Source organism: Myotis yumanensis, unplaced genomic scaffold (genome assembly GCF_028538775.1).
Source record: "Myotis yumanensis isolate MYYU_CA2020_CCGP unplaced genomic scaffold, mMyoYum1.0.hap1 SCAF_6, whole genome shotgun sequence".
In the NCBI taxonomy this organism is placed as follows: Eukaryota; Metazoa; Chordata; class Mammalia; order Chiroptera; family Vespertilionidae; genus Myotis; species Myotis yumanensis.
This window is the reverse complement of record NW_027223757.1, coordinates 95,482,202-95,498,934: the sequence shown is the minus strand read 5'-3', so window position 1 is coordinate 95,498,934 and position 16,733 is coordinate 95,482,202. Positions and strand designations below refer to the sequence as shown.

Below are 16,733 nucleotides of genomic sequence, written 5' to 3'. Positions count from 1 at the left end.
GACCCCAGAATAAAGATATTGAAGTGTTATTAACATTTCTGTCTTCCTCACTTTCTGAAGTCATGCTCTCACTTTGGAGGAATTGTTTCCTTCTTTATTTTATTTAGTCAATAAAATGAGGAAGAAAAAGGCAAGTCTTGTTCCTGTATTTTCCTGTGTTCCTAGGCATGGTATCTTATTCCTTATACCGGACTTCACTGGTAACTTGAGGATGATGGCTCAATGACCATCATCCTCAACTCTAAGAGCTGAGTAATTTTGGATAATATTTTTGGATAATATTTTCCTCATTTTCTTGTCACTAATTGATGCTTTCCATAGTCATTTATTATTCAATTTTCCCCTTTATAATTTCTGTGATTAGTGCAATTGTTACAATCTATGCAAACATTTCCATTGTGGCCAATGTTATTACACACATACCTCTAAACTATGGCATTTCCTGTGTGACTGGTATGTCAGGTTTGTCCAAGACCTGCTCAAGTCCTGTGACTTAGAACTCACTTCATAGACATTTAATATTTTCTTTTTATTCTTTCCATGGGATTTAATTAATATAAGGTTAATTGTGGCCTAGGTTAAAGTGGAAAAGAAGGTTATGTTCAGTGCTTGATGTAGATGTCAATGGAGAGTGTATAATCATATTTAACCTCCAGAAAATAAATGGCTTTATATCCTCTAATTCAGTGACTTTGTCTAATTTATACAACAATGCTATGCTGTTACCTGAGTTGACTTAACATATATCTTTGGTAGCAACCACAGAACTTACTAAATTGTACAAACTAAATAATAAAAGCCTCAAAAATGATTAAGACCTAATATTTTTAAATTTACGTTTCCATTCAGTAAAGTACTCACTTTATGCCCCTCTTCATTTTTTGAATCATATTCTTGGACAAAAGTGAGCATTCAGTCACTGTGTGTGTTCATGCGCTTTCCAGTAACACGTGTGTGTACATTTTTCTTCATTCTTATAATTTTAATTTTAAAAGTAAATTTTTGATTAACATTTAATTGTCTATGTTTTTGTTACCTTGATTTTACATGGGTCTTTCCATTTTATGTTTCAGATAGTCTTTGGAATAAATTTGGTAAATTTTTGACAACTCTTTACACTCATAACTCTTTAAATAACTGCTAACATTCCTGCTTTTTTTTTTTTTTAATATATTTTATTGATTTTTTACAGAGAGGAAGGGAGAGAGATAGAGAGTTAGAAACATCGATGAGAGAGAAACATCGATCAGCTGCCTCCTGCACATCTCCCACTGGGGATGTGCCCACAACCCAGGTACATGCCCTTGACCGGAATCGAACCTGGGACCTTTCGGTCCGCAGGCCGATGCTCTATCCACTGAGCCAAACCGGTTTCGGCCATTCCTGCTTTTTTATCTACCCATTGGTTTACCCTTTTTCCTTCTCACTCCAATATTTTGGAAGTGGCCATGACCCATGTGAACTTCTCTCCATCTCTTTTGCCTGACATTGCATCCTTTCCCATTCCTTCATTTTCATTCCATACCATTCCTTTTCCATAAACATTAGCTTCTTATGTCTCCATTGATTTGTCATAGTTTCATTATGAATTTTGTAGTGATGAAGGGGATGAGACTGAAAGCCAAATCTCTTTCATCCTATGAATAGTTTCTGAATACAATCTGTGACATAGACTCTCTGTTCTTTGTTGCTCAAAGGGACTTCCTTCAACTACTGTTCTTTCAAAGTCTATAAAAATTCAGATGTTATGTCTTTGTCTAATATGAGTTTTCAGGTAAATTCTCTGATTTGCCTTGATCATATTATTCAAATACTAGAGGCCAGGTGCACAAAAATTTGTGCACTCAGGGGGAAGGGAGGGGTCCCTCAGCCCGGCCTGTGCCCTCTCACAGTCTGGGACCCCTCGGGAGATAACAACCTGCTGGCTTAGGCCTGTTCCCCGGTGGCAGAGGGCAGGCCCAATCCCTAGGTGCAGCCCCTGGTCGGGCTCAGAGCAGGGCAATTGGGGGGTTGTGGCCCCGCCCCCTGTCACACACAGAGCCACAGGGCGATCAGGGGGTTTGGGCACTGCCCCCTTTCACGCTGATCCCGGTGCCGGGAGGCCTCTCAGCTCCGCTGATCCCAGTGCTGGGAGGCATATTACCCTTTTACTATATAGGATAGAGGCCTGGTGCATGGGTGGGGGCAGCTGGTTTGCCCTGAAGGGTGTCCTGAATCAGGGTGGGGGTCCCCACTGGGGTGCCTGGCCAGTCTGGGTGAGGGGCTGAGGGCTGTTTTCAGGCTGGAGGGTGACTGAAGCTCCCAACTGCTCCTTTTTTTCTTTTTCTTTTTTTTATTCTGGGCCAGCTTTAGCTCTGAGGCTTGGCTCCATCTCTTAGGCTTCTGCTGCTGAAAGCAGGTATCTGGTTTGTTTGGGTTTTATAATCGAAACACTGTAACAACTCCAGCTCTGAGATCCCGGCTGGCTGAAAGCAGGTTTCTGAGGTTTTGTTTAGCTTCTATATTTGTAACAATGTTTCAAACTGCAAGCTCAGAGGCCGGCAAGGCAGGCGGGGAATGTTGGTTTACTCCGTCACTGAAGCAAGCAAGCCTCATGTTCGCTTCAAGCTACCTGGCTGCCGACCGCCATCTTGGCTGGCAATTAATTTTCATATCGCCCTGATTAGCCAATGGGAAGGGTACTGGATGTACGGCTAATTACCATGTTTCTCTTTTATTAGATAGGATTCCCGGATATAGAAATAATTCACACAATATTTTGTGGACATGTAATTCTTTCCGTTACAGTAATTTTATTTCTTTTTTTGCTTTTTCATGGACACAGTTATTAGCTATGCACATTGTAATTTTTTTTAATGTGTTTAGAAGTACTCCATACCTTCAGTGAAGATCATTGATAATGTATCTCTCCAGTATGAAATTTTATGTTAGTGATATAAGAAGATGTTATCCTTGCATTACCCTAAAGGAACTTTTAGTAAAACACTAATTAAAAAATTAAAAGTTTTACATACCCATTCTAATGATACTTTATAATTATACTTTTGTTTTCAGGAGAAATAGAACTTATCAATATATCCCTACAGTTTGTAGTAAGCTACAGAAGGCTACTGCTGCAATGACACATTTGCATAGATAGGACCTTTCCTGTGTCCTCATCACTTTTTAAGTACTTATCTCAGATATCGGTACATGTTTTAATTTTATTCTGAAAATCTTTAAAGGCCCATGCAAACTCAATGACTGCTGTTGTTTAACCCAGAGGAATTCCTAGTCCACCTCCTCTTACGGCAACATTTTGAATCTTAGCTCCTTTGGCACCAAGCAGTGTATGGAAGCAAAACTATAAGCTCTGATTTGTGAGGTAGACTTTCAACATGTGGTTTCAATTCTCATAAATACGTGTCATTGGAATCCCACAGAAAACTAAGCATTGTTTCAGATTTTGTACTCACCCCTTGTTAGCCTTGTGCCCTCATTTTCAATGAATAGGAATGTTCTCCCATTTATTTTCCCGTTAGTGGGAAGAGGAAAAAGCTTGCCTTTAACCATTTCACTGTGTATCAGTCATGGTCACATTGTTTCTTGTATCTTTGTCTTCCACTCGCAACATCTTCCTCAGTACACTGTGCATTTAATGTACATGATTTGTCCTGTTAATCTTCCCACTGAAGTCGCCTTCTTCATTTGTTATTCGATTTCCTTGATTTTCCTCCTGTGATTTCTCCATGACTGCTGTTGTTTAACCCAGAGGAATTCCTAGTCCACCTCCACTTATGCCAGTGGTTCTAAACCTTGGCTGCACATTAGAATCACCTGGGAATCTTTTTAAAATCCTGATTTCTGGGCCTCATCCTCCAGAAATTCTGTTTCTTTTTACTAATGTTGTGGCCTCACCCCATAACAAAGAAACAGAATATCCGGAGGATGAGACCCAGAAATCAGGATTTTAAAAAGATTCCCAGGTAATTCTAATGTACAGCCAAGGTTGAGAACCACTTCTCTATGCAAATATTTATGTCAACTAACTTTTATTAATCTTATATATCTAAAGCATTGGCATCTGAAAGTTTCTACTGAGTGTGTATGCATCAATGTATGCTTCTTCATTTTATTTATAACCACCTTCAGCCTGATTTGATAATTAAATATTTTATTTTCATGTGATTTAATTAAGAAGTTCTACATTAAGGCATAAATGAAAGTTGATTATATATATTTTGAAACACACAAACAACTTGTTATAACTAGCAAACCAAAGGATAATAGCCCAAGTTATGTCAAAGAGAGCAAGAATATTATCAATAGGTAATTATCACAACACATATTCCAATATTTTATTTTAATTAAGAAAGTATATTTAATGCCTTTTGTGAGTGTAGAACAATACTCTCTGAACAAAAGGGAGTTCTCATCAACCTTGTATGTGCATGTTTGTTTATTTGCATTCAAATAGGCAAAATGAAAATGGAAATTTTGCAAGAAATTTTATTTTTATAGGTGTTTGTTTTCTAGTATATTTACATTGATCTCTTAATTTTGTTTTTCAGAAAGACCACAGAAAAAGAATATTAAACTTTCAGGTACCCATTATTCCCAATACTGTTTAAACGATGGATATCATCTTTCCTTAACGTTTTCTGACTTTGACACTGTCTGCCAGCCATTGACATAAGTTTTTTTCTAGATTTCTACCTGTCCGTTCCCAATAAATTGGTTTTGGAATTCTCCCACATTAAATCTCTCGACTTCAATTTTCCAACCTTCCACCTTTTCTATTTCTTCCTTTTTATTTTATCCCATGCAATTTTCCCTACCAACATGGAATTATACTGTTTTCCAAATCTGTTATAGTTTCTCTAAGAAGTTGGTAAAATGATGGGCATTAGGTTGATAGACCCATGGTTTGATTTTTTAAAAATCTTTACGGAACACATTAAAAGATTTTGCCAGGGTCAACATCCATACTGGAGTGCTCATTTCTATACCTCTGAAAGATTCCTAACCTGAAGGGATGCAAAAATCGCTAAAATTCTGAGTATATTTTGATCATACATTGTTTGACAAAGCCTGTGTAAATTATATTATCATTAATTGATCAAGAATGAACTTGAGGTATATTATTTTCCCTGTCCTTGTACTCATGGTCCAAATGATTTCAATGTACAAATATTTCCCATGATTGTGCTTGGATGATTTGTTCCAAAGAGTAACTCTTTTATGGTTTTTCATTTTCAATAACAAAATTCGCATTTTGGAAAAATCGTTTCCGCTTAATATTTGTAGATGTATTTCATATTGCACAGAGGGGTATTCTAGTTCCTTTCATGTTGTTACTTCCAATCATAGCCCCTTGTGGAAGTTAAATAGCATTTCCTCAAATTTGTAGGATGGTCTTTGAACACTGTGGGTTCAGTTCTCAGAAACACATGTCAGCATCAATGGGCATAGAGGCTATTATACTTGAGTGGAAGAAGTCCGACAGAGAAAGACAAATACCATGGTTTCACTTATATATGGAATCTAAAGAACAAAATAAACAAAACAAAAAAACTGAGGCAGATTCACAGATACAGAGAACATTGTGATGGCTTCCTACAGACAGGGTGTGTGGAGTAATATGTCAAAAAGGTGAAGGTATAAAAAACACAAATTGGTATTTGCACAGTATTCTACGGGATGAAAATTACAGCATAGGGGATACAGGAAATATTATTGTAACAATTTTGGGGGGGTGCCAGATGGGTATAAATTTATCAGGCATATCACGTCGCAAGTTATATCAATGTCTAATAATTTGGTTGTACCTGTAAAGTAATGTGATATGGTACATCAATTTATAAAAGATTTACAAAGATATTTTAAGCTTTTTAGGAAAGAAAGATATTTAAAAGTTATGTATGTGAGTTCAGGGGAGGAGACACATATGGAAAGTTTGAAATTTTTGTGCCCCATTTTGACATTTGTCCTTATTTGAAAATAATCCTTGCTTTCTTCCTTCTACTATGAGAGAGAAAAAAAGGAAAGTGAAAATTATAATAATAATATAACTGGTTTTATCTCTGATGTTATTTTTACTTTACTGAGGACACTATCACAAATGTCCCACAATGGAAGTCAATTTGACATAAATATTTGTATATCTATGTATGTTACTTGTAACTTCTTCTTCAACTACCAGTGATCATCATTCCAAACTCAACATACGCATATTTTTACATAATTTTCCCTTACTACTTATCTTTCAAACTGAAGGTATCCATGCTCCCTTGCTATTTAATTATGACCCGTTATTGCTTGTTTGAATTGTTTTTTATGTTACCTATGAAGACATTCCTTTTGAGCCACCTAAATTCATTTTTTCCTACATCTTTACCATGTATTTTTACTGAGTGAGGCTGATGTGTCAAAATTTGTCCAGGATTTGCCGATGGGATTGCATTTACCCAACGGATTGTCATGTAATACTTCATTTCTCTTTTTTTGCTTCATGGATTTTAGCTTAAAATGTTCTATTTACCTGGCAGTTAAAATAGAAAAACACCTAATACAATGTTGGTACAAATGTTGTAAATAGAGTGGTCTAGGAACATAACCCTGTTGTACTTCTAGAGACCTCAGTTCAAGATCCACTAATGGACTGTTAGTGGCTTCTGTATACAACATAGCCGCTGCAAACACTAGATCTGATAATACACATTATTTAAACCAAAACACTTACAAATTTTACACATTGAAAGATAAATACTAACTAATGTCAGAAGGGATGAGAGATACTTTTGTAGGCATCCTTGAAAAATATTAATTATTTCAATTAATATAATCATTTTATGATCACTTATATTTTGAAAAGAGTACTCTCTGGAAAATACTGCGATCTCAACCACTGAATCATTCTCCTGTGTGTGTGTCTGATATAGTGTGTATCTTATGCTATGTTGTGCATGTGTGTTTATTTATTTCCTGAGAGGTTAATTTTTAAATATAAATATGTGTGAAATTTGAGTTTTATTCCTATTTCTTCTATACAACATTTTCATTGTTCTCTATTTTGTTTTTTCAGAAAATACTGTGAAAACATCTGGTAAATATTTATTAAAATCTTACTGATAACTCCGATAAAGTACTGCTTTCTACTGCCTTTAGTTCCCTTCCATTAATTTATAGGCCATCAATAGACTTTCGGTTTACCTTGATCATTGCATTTAATTAACTAACTAAGGTCTTCTGTAACATTAAATCTCTCTAATTTGGTATTGTAAACTTTCACATTTTTCTGTTCCATTTTATGCATTCCATACTATTGTTATTCAAACAAGATTGATTTTATTTTCTGTTTTTCCAAAGGAAAAAAAAAAAAAGCTCTAGTTTCACTGCGTTGGTGAAATGAAGGACATTAGTCTTACAGGCACAGGGACAGGTTCTCAATCTGTTCACTTTCCTGGAACACATTCAAATACAGGTCAACATCATTAATTCCATATTTGAGTGATCATGTGATACTTTCCTGATCTTAAGAGATGTGAAATATTCCTAATATACTGACACATATGTATGATTCATTGGTTAAGTGTGAACCTGAGTCCTATTTTTCCACTGCCCTTGTACATATTTCCAATGTGTTCACAGGCATGCAAATATTTACCATGGTGTTCCTGGAAATCATTTTATATGCAACCATAACACCTGCTTTTCTCTTTGGCTTTAAATTAACACAATTTTAACATTGCTAAACTGCAGTGTCTGTTAATATTTAATGGAAGCAGTTTATATCCATCAGAATCATCACTGATCATCATAAATTTCTCAAGTCTCAAAATTTCTACTGAAATACTTTAAAATTATTACCTAGGAATGTTCCAAAAGATTTTTTCTACAACATAAATGTAATCTTTAGGGCTTACACACCCCCCTTGCAATGCCATGATTTTCATGATCATTTTGATTTTAAAGGGAGTACATCTCAGTAACATACCAAGGTAAAATGTATAGCAGGCTTGTTATGGTTGCTGCTACATGCAGGATTTTGAACAGATCTTTGCTTTTACTCTTTTCTTTCTTATGTACTTCTTCATTGTGATATTTACCTAGATCTCTTCATTTTGTTTTTCAGAAAGTCCCAAGCAATACAATGGTAAATTTTCTGAAACCCATTTATTCCCAATCCTCTTTAAATGGGTTGCATCTTGTTTCCTTAATATTCCGTGCCTTTCACACTCTCTGCCATCTATTGCCTCACTCTTCTAGATTTCTTCCCTTCCCTTCTCAATAAATTGGTAATGGGTTTCTCTCACATTAGATCTCTGCATTTAAATTTTACAACCTTCCATATTATCCCAATCCTATTTCCCCAGTTAATACCATTTCTTTCTCAAACAACATTGCCTTTCTCAGTTTTTCCTTCCACTAGAAATTTGTGAGACCGAAGGTGTTAAGTTGATTTACATATGGTTTCTATTGTACAGCTCTTTCTGGAACACATTAGCCTTCCTGGTCTTACATGACTATGTTTCCCTTCCTAATTTTGGCTACAGACTCCCTCATATTAAGTTCTCTCCATTTAGTTCGTTTATCTAAAATGAAATAAGTCAGACAGAAAAAGTCAAGAACCACAGGATTTCACTCATACAGGGGATATAAAACTGAAAGCAACAACTGAACAAACAGAAAAAACAAACAAAAACTCATAGACACAGTCAATAGTTTGGTGGTTACCAGTGGGGAGGAGATTTGGGGAGGAAGTAAAGGGTAAAAAGGGACTATTACATGGTGGTGAAAGAAAAGTTTTCTTTGGGTGGTGACCACATTGTCAATATTCATATGATGGATCATAGAAATGTACAGTTGAAGCCTATATATTTTATTGTCCAATGTCTCCCCAATATGTTGATGAAGATAAAAATAGAAAAGATTACTTATTAATGATATCACAAATATTGTTGTGTATAGAATTCTGGAGCCTAATGCAGATTTCCTCCAGAAACAATGGCTCAATATTATCCAAATTAAATTTTGTTGCGACTCTAGTATATATCATGGCTATTGCAAATGTAAGACATGTGGAGAGGCAAAAGTTGGTTTACAGTTGTGAGTACATGGAACACAGCGTTGAAACTTGTGTTACTATTTATTTATAAATTATTATGTTATTTAAAAAAGAACTCTAAATTTCCTTTTGCCACACCCTGTATTTATAATTAGTAACAAAGAACTTGTCAAAGCTAACAAGACAAAAAAATTCTAAAAAAGATGAAATAAAATATTTTTATAAGATAACTAACAGAACTTTATTCCTTTTTTGTTAATTTGCTACTATCATACCTTTTCTCAATTTTAATATTAAGACAATTGTTTCTGAGCAAATCAGAGTGTTGAGCCAATGTTCCTATGTGCATATTGAGTTTTCATCTGCACTTTAATAGGTTTAGTTTTGCTTAAGTGTTTTACAATAAATTAAATTTTATTCACATTTTTCCCCAGTGATATTCACAATATCATTCCATTTATTTTTCATAAATACTTCAGGGAGAACTTGGTGAATAATTTCTGACAAGCCTTAATTCCCATACCCGAGCAAAATAGCTGTTTACTTAGTTTCTCTAGCATTGTCTGATTTTTTCCTTATATGACATCCACAGGCTCACTTTTTGCTTATGTAATTCTCCAAATTAAGTTCCTCCTATTTATTTTTCTAACTTTCTTCCTTCTCCATTTGTTCTGTTTTCCATCTCATACCTGTACTTCCATATAAATTTTGGCATTTTCTGCTTCCAGAGACTTGCCATATGTTCACAACAAATCTTATGAGGAAGATTCGGCACATGATTTCCACTCTATATACACTGCCCATAAAATATCGATGAAATTAGGACTCTGCCTTTTTGTTGTTGTTGTTCAAGGGGCCATTTTATGCAAACTTTGAGTAATGGGAGAAGATTCCAAATGTGATGAGCACAGTTCCTTCCTCCATTGCCCTGTCAAACACTGTGTAAACCCTGATGTCTTTCTTTGATGATGTGTGACCTTGAGCCTCACTCTTTCAACTCCCCGAAGATCAGACTTGGTAAAACTTAGTCAAGTTTTACCATTTATATGAATATTTTTATAATATTTTTGGACATTTTCCTTCCAACTACATTAAATGTTCTTTATTCTTTCACATTTTTACTCACTCAGTTAACAATTCTGAAAACTGCAATACCTTTTACCTGTTGCAGAAGGATGCTCCATCTTAAGGAAAGTTAGGTATAATGTATCTTTAACTCAGACCTCTATGTGGATGACATGAGAAGCTGTTTGTCAGACCATGATCCCCAAAGGTTTTTTCATGGAGCCCTGATAGAATCATTAAACGCTTTATGCCCTCCTTTTCTGATGTTATATTTCAATTATGTTTTAGTTTAGAGATACAATGGAATTTGGGAAGAGAGCTCCTTATGTTTATAAGCAGGCTTCGTGTGATTGTTGATACAGATACAGGTGTTGATAGCAGGGTCTTTTTTAAAATATACAGCTTCAGCATCACACTTTAAGTACCTGCCTCAGGTATGTGAACTTTAGCCATTTTAGTCTGAAAAAGTGAAAGGCCCAAAGCAAGACCAAAGATTGATATTGCTTATCCCAGAGGAAGTTCTCCTTTAGGTCTGTCATACTTTCATTTCCCTTCTCATTCCTTTTGCACGAATGGGTATGGAGATGGAGGTGACACTGGCTCTCAGTGGTGCATGGACTTAGCATCTTTGGCTTCACCTCTTAGAAATGTGGGTCAGTTTCAATTAAAAAATAAACATAGGAAGGGTTTCAAATTAGCATCCTCTTCTCTTCCTGACATTGGGCCTACATCATGTTTAAATGAATTTTTCTCTTTCACTCTTTCAGATAAGGGTGACCAGGATAAAGGCAAGTCCCATGATGGTATTTCACTTTTCACTTATTCAGTTTCATGTGTTTATTTTGCATTTGTGTTCAACTCTCAAGGATCATCTTCCTTACTCCCTCACACACATGTACATCATATTTTTCAGGTATTGGTAAGATTTCAACCTATGTTTACCATCATCATTTGTTATTCGGTTTTCCCCATGATTATTTCTTTGATGGTCCTAGCCTTTCCATGTATGCAAATATTTCCTTTCTGAAAGGAAAATTTTAGTAATTACTTCCCTGAAAAATTTTGCTATTTTTAAAGTGTCTGATCTGAAAGTTTTGTCCAATATAGCTCCAGGCCATACAATGTAGACCATGCCCACCACCCCGCTCCAGGCCACACAATCACACCTAAACTGGCAGTCGGACATTCCCCGAGGGCTTCCAGATAGGAAAGGGTGCAGGCTGGGCTGAGGGACACCCCTGCCCACCCCTGCACGAATTTCGAGTACCTGGCCTCTAGTTCAACTATAATATACAACATGGCTACTGCAATCATGAGACATGACTGCAGGCAGGTTCAAAATGAGGTTAAAGTTGTGAGTACATGAAACACAGAATTTAATCTCTTATTATTTTATGTATTCATTATTATATAATTTAGCAAACAACTATGAATTTACTTTTGCCCCAGCCTATATTTTATTTTGCACCAAAGAACTGGTAAAAGCTAGAAACCCTCTATACCAAATTATAAAAGCTTCAAAATGAATGAGGAATGTTTTATAAGTTAACAAACAGAACAATATTTCTAAATTTTTGCTTAAGTCAATATATTCAGACCTTCCCTCCCTTTTAATTATGGAACAATTATCCCTGAGAAAATGAGAGCTTTCAGCCACTGTTCCTACATGTGTGTGTACTGTGTTCCTCTTCAACATGACGTTTTTGATGTTGGTGCATGTTGTAGAAGAAATTGAAATTCATTCATATTTGTTTCCCATGATATTTACAATTTCACTTTTATTTTTCAGAAAAACTTCAGGAGAATCGTCGTAAGTTATTTCTGACAATCCTTAATTGCCAAACCTTTAAAAACAATGTGATGTCTTAGCATTATCTGCCTTTTCCCCTCTTGACATTCATTGGCTCACCTTTCTTTCAGAAGTCTACTCTTTTTTCCTCAATTTTTTTGGTCTGTGTATTGCGCCCATATTAAGTTCTATCTGTTTATATTTCATAACTTCCATCCTTCCCAGTTTCTCCCCTTTTCCATCTGATACCTGTATTTCCCTTTAAACTTTGGCATTTTCTGCTTCCCAGAAAATTGCCATATTTACTGTGAATCTTGTGAGGTGAAGAGGATTATCCTAACAGGCATAGTATTTCCAATCCTTATATACTGTCTGTAAAATATTCATTAAATTAGGACCTCTGCCATTTTTTACAAGGTCAGGGGCCATTTTAAGTAAACTGAGCTATGAGAGAAGATTCCAAATTCCATGAGTGCAGCTGCTCCCTCTACTGAGCTGGCACACATTTTCTAAGTTCTGATGTCATTCTTTGATGGAATGTGTCCTTAAGGCCCACTGTTTCACCTCCCCGGTGACCATATTACCCATTCCACAGGTAATTTATACAATCTTTTCTGGACTTTTTCTTTCCAATTAACTTAAATGTTATTTATTCTTTTGCATTTTTATTCACTCAGGTATTGATTCACAACATTGCAAAAAAATTTTTATGTTTGCAAAAGTATGTTACATCTTAAGGAAAGTTTATGTGAGATGTATCTTTAGCTGAGAATTGTCTATGTGGATGACGTGAGAACCTATTTGTCAGAGCATGATCCCCAAAGGTTTATTCATGGAGCCCTGATAGAATCATTAAACGCTTTATGCCCTTTTTTCCTAATGTTATATTTCAAGTATGTTTTAGTTGAGAGATACAATGGAATTTGGGAAGAGAGTTCCTTATGTTTATAAGCAGGATTCATTTGATGACTGATATAGATACAGGTGTTGATAGCAGGGTGCTTTTACTATATACAGGCTTCTGCATCACACTTTAAGTACCTGCCTCAGGTATGTGCACTTATGCCATTTTAGTCTGAAAAGTGGGAGATCTGAAGCAAGACCAAAGATTGATATAGTTTATCCCAGGGGAAGTGCTCCTTTAGGTCTGTCATATTTTACTCGGCCAACTCATTGCTTTTGAACGAATGGGTATGGAGATGGAGGTGGCAATGGCTCTCAGGGGTTGCTTGGACTTAGGATACTTTGGCTTCACCTCTTAGAAATGTGGGTCAGATTCCATAAAAGAATAATATACAGAAGAGTTTCAAATTAGCATCCTCTTCTCTTCCTGACATTGGGCCTACATCATGTATGAACGGTTTCTTTCTTTCTTTCACTCTTTCAGATACAGGTGACCTGGATAAAGGCAAGTCCCATGAATGTATTTCACGTTCCACTTACACATTGTCATGTGTTTATTTTGCATTTGTTTTCAACTCTCCAGGATCATCTTCCTTATTCCACCACACACATGTAGATCATTTTTCTTCAGGAATTGTTAAGATTTCAACATATTTTAACCATCTTCATTTGTTACTCAATTTCCCCCATTATTATTTCTCTGATGGTCCTGTCCTTACAATGTATGAAAATATTTCGTTTCTGAAAAGAAAATTTTAGGAATTAATTCCCTGCAAAATTTGTTTATTTTTAAACTGTCTGATCTGAAAGTTGTGTCCAAAATAGCTCCATTCATACAATGGAGACCTCACCTCGTACCTGTCTCCAGCTATACAATGTAGATCTCCCCTTCCCAATCCCCAATCAGCCATTACTGCAATTTAAACTTCACCTCCCTTGCCTCTGCATTGCTTATGGTAAACTGTATTCAGGCATGAGTTAAAATCAGGTTCACATACAAAAAAGTTATGTGTGAACCATGAGACAAAACATTGAGGATAGAGGTACCCATTAACCTAATCTGCATAACCAATAGGAGCAGTAGTTCAAGATTCTATGAATCATACTTTGTGGCAGTTTTATATGGCCAGCTACCACAATAGAAGAACTGACCATATACATTTAACCGCAACCAGAGATCTTATTAAAATAAAAACCTTCTTCTTGTGGCTGAGTAATATCCCACTGTATACAGGTACCACTTCTTCTTTATCCGAGCATGTATGGATGGACAGTGGGCTTGCTTCCATGTCCTGTCCACTGTGACTAATGCTACAGTGAGCATAGGAGTGCATATATCATTGGGAAGAAATATTTTTCAGATTGTGGGGCATAGGTATCCATAGAAGGTGTTGCTGGGTTATATGGGATCCCTATGCTTCATGTTTGAAGAACCTCCATTCTGTTTTCCCCAGTGGCTGTTACCAGTTCACATTCCCACCAGCAGTAAATGAGGCTTCCCTTTCCTCCACAACCTCTGCAACACTTGTTATTACTAGTCTTGTTGATAACTGCCACTCTAACAGGTGTGAGGTGATATCTCCTGGTAGGTTTGATTTGCATTTCCCTAATCACTAGTGCAGTTCAGGATCTTTTCAAATACCTGCTGTCCATTTCTGTCTTCCTGGGCGATGAAATTCTGCCATTTGTGACAACAGGGATGGATCTTGGGAATATTATGCTGAGCAGAAAAACCAAGACACGTATGATTTTACTCATAAGTGGCATATGGAACTGAAAGCACAAAATGAGCACACAAATCAATCAAAGAAACCCTCACAGAGACAGGGAAGCATGGAACAGACGAAGGATTCTCAGAGGCGTGGGGGTGGGTGTGTGGGGACAAGTGGGCTGGAAAGATTAACTAAAGAACTTAAATGGGAATATACATAGCCCATGGACCCAGAAAGTAGTGTCTTAAAGTCCTGGTGTGGGGCGGTGGAAGAAGGGTCTAGGGGGGCAATAGGACAAAAAAAAGGACATCTGTAATACTATCAAAAATAAAGAGGAAAACAAAACAGTAATAATAGACACACAGGGAAGAAGTGGATAGCACAGGATAATGGAGGTGAAATATATGGCCAAGAACAAGTATTGACTTTGAGTGGTAAGCCCACAATGTCATACGCAGGTGATGTAGCATAGCACTGCACTGTTAGTTCCACATAATTTTATTAACCAACATCATCCCAATAAATTTAATTTTCAAAAATTTTAAAAGAAGAACAGAGTTACAATATTAATAATAAACACTAAAAAATCTCAAAAGGGATCACAAAAATTTTTAAGGAAATTTCATGAATTAACATTCACATAAGTTCTTCAATTCAGAGAATTCTTTAATTTTCTCTGTTTAATTACCTCAATTGTGAGCTTTCTGTCTCTCTACTTTCAGAGAAGGGTGCATGCATCTTTGTATATATGTATGAGAATTTGTTTTTTATCTGCAACTGAAGTTTAAGTTTACATAAGTAGCTTTCAATATTATTGAATTTATTGTTTCTCATATAATTTGCATTAATTTTTTCTGTTATTTTATTTCTTTCTTTTCATAATTTTTATTCATTATGTTATTAAATATGTGCCCTTATTGCCATGTTGCTCCCCATTCCCTCATTAGTTATTCCTTTCCATTTTTCAAATAAAATTCTGAAGCTATTGTGTAAATTTTCTACAATATCTCTTTACTCCAAACACCTTAAAGTGACTGCTTTCTGATGTGTCCAACATTTCCTGCCTTTTTATGGATTAGACAATTCATTACTTTGCAATTGTCCTCGATGCCTACTAACCTGACCCAGAATTCCTCCAGAAAATCTGGTTCAATATTGTCCAACTCAATCAATTTTTCAACTATAAATAAGATACAACAGGGCTATATATAAGATACAACTGATATGAAACAACAGGTTCAAATGTAGGTAAAAGGTGAGATAATCAGACAATAATAATATTCTCTTAATATTTTTTATTTATTAATTATTATATTATTTAGCAAACAACTATACATTTAATTTTGCCCCCATAATATATTTAGTCCCAAAGAACTTTTAATAGAGAGCAACCCCCCCAAAATTATAAAAATCTTCAAATTACATTGGGAATGTTTTATAAGGTAACTAACAAAACTGTATTTCTAATTTTTTTTTTTGCTTAATTCACTACATTCAGACCTTTCCTCCCTTTTAATTTTGGAACAATTATCTCTGAGCAAATGAGAGCTTTCTACCACTATTCCTACATGTGTGTGTTGCATGTAACTCTGCAATATGAAAGGCTTGATGTTCCGTGCATGTTGTAGAAGAAATTGAATTTTATTCATATTTGTTTCCCATGATATTTACAATTTCAATTTTATTTTTCAGAAAAACTTCAGGAAAAACGTCGTAAGTTATTTCTGACAATCCTTAATTGCCAAACCATTAAAAACAATGTGATGTGTTTAGCATTATCTGCCTTTTTTCCTCTTGACATCTGTTGGCTCAACTTTTTTTTGAAAGTCTACTCCTTTCTTCTCAAATATTTTTGTCTGTATCCTTCTCACATGTAATGTTCCATCTATTTATTTTCCTTGACTTCCACCCTTCCTAGTTTCTTCCCTTTTTCATCTCATACTTGACCTTCCCTTTAAACTTTGGCATTTTCTGCTCTCCAGAATCCTGCCATATTTACTGTGAATCTTGCAAGGTGAAGAGGATTGTGCTAACAGGCACATGATTTCCACTCTTTATATACTGTATGTAAAATACCCATTAAAGTAGGACCTCTGGCATTTTTTACAAGTTTAGGGGGCCATCTTAATTAAACTGAGCAATGAGAGAAGATTCCATATGCAATGATTGCATTTGACCCCTCCACTGTCCTGGAAACATGTTCTAGGCTCTGATGTCA

At 35.7% G+C, this 16,733-nt stretch overlaps 1 protein-coding gene across 1 annotated transcript in view; it reads left to right on the top strand.

Moving 5' to 3' along the window:
• The window catches only part of LOC139012957 (golgin subfamily A member 6-like protein 26), a 105,022-nt gene that overhangs the window by 48,797 nt on the left and 39,492 nt on the right, over positions 1 to 16,733 (top strand). Inside the window, exons 4-10 of the mRNA XM_070419143.1 lie at positions 4,551 to 4,583; positions 7,064 to 7,084; positions 8,114 to 8,134; positions 10,879 to 10,914; positions 11,901 to 11,921; positions 13,288 to 13,308; positions 16,208 to 16,228. Coding sequence (XP_070275244.1) covers positions 4,551 to 4,583; positions 7,064 to 7,084; positions 8,114 to 8,134; positions 10,879 to 10,914; positions 11,901 to 11,921; positions 13,288 to 13,308; positions 16,208 to 16,228 — 174 coding nt within the window. The remainder of the gene's footprint in view (positions 1 to 4,550; positions 4,584 to 7,063; positions 7,085 to 8,113; positions 8,135 to 10,878; positions 10,915 to 11,900; positions 11,922 to 13,287; positions 13,309 to 16,207; positions 16,229 to 16,733) is intronic.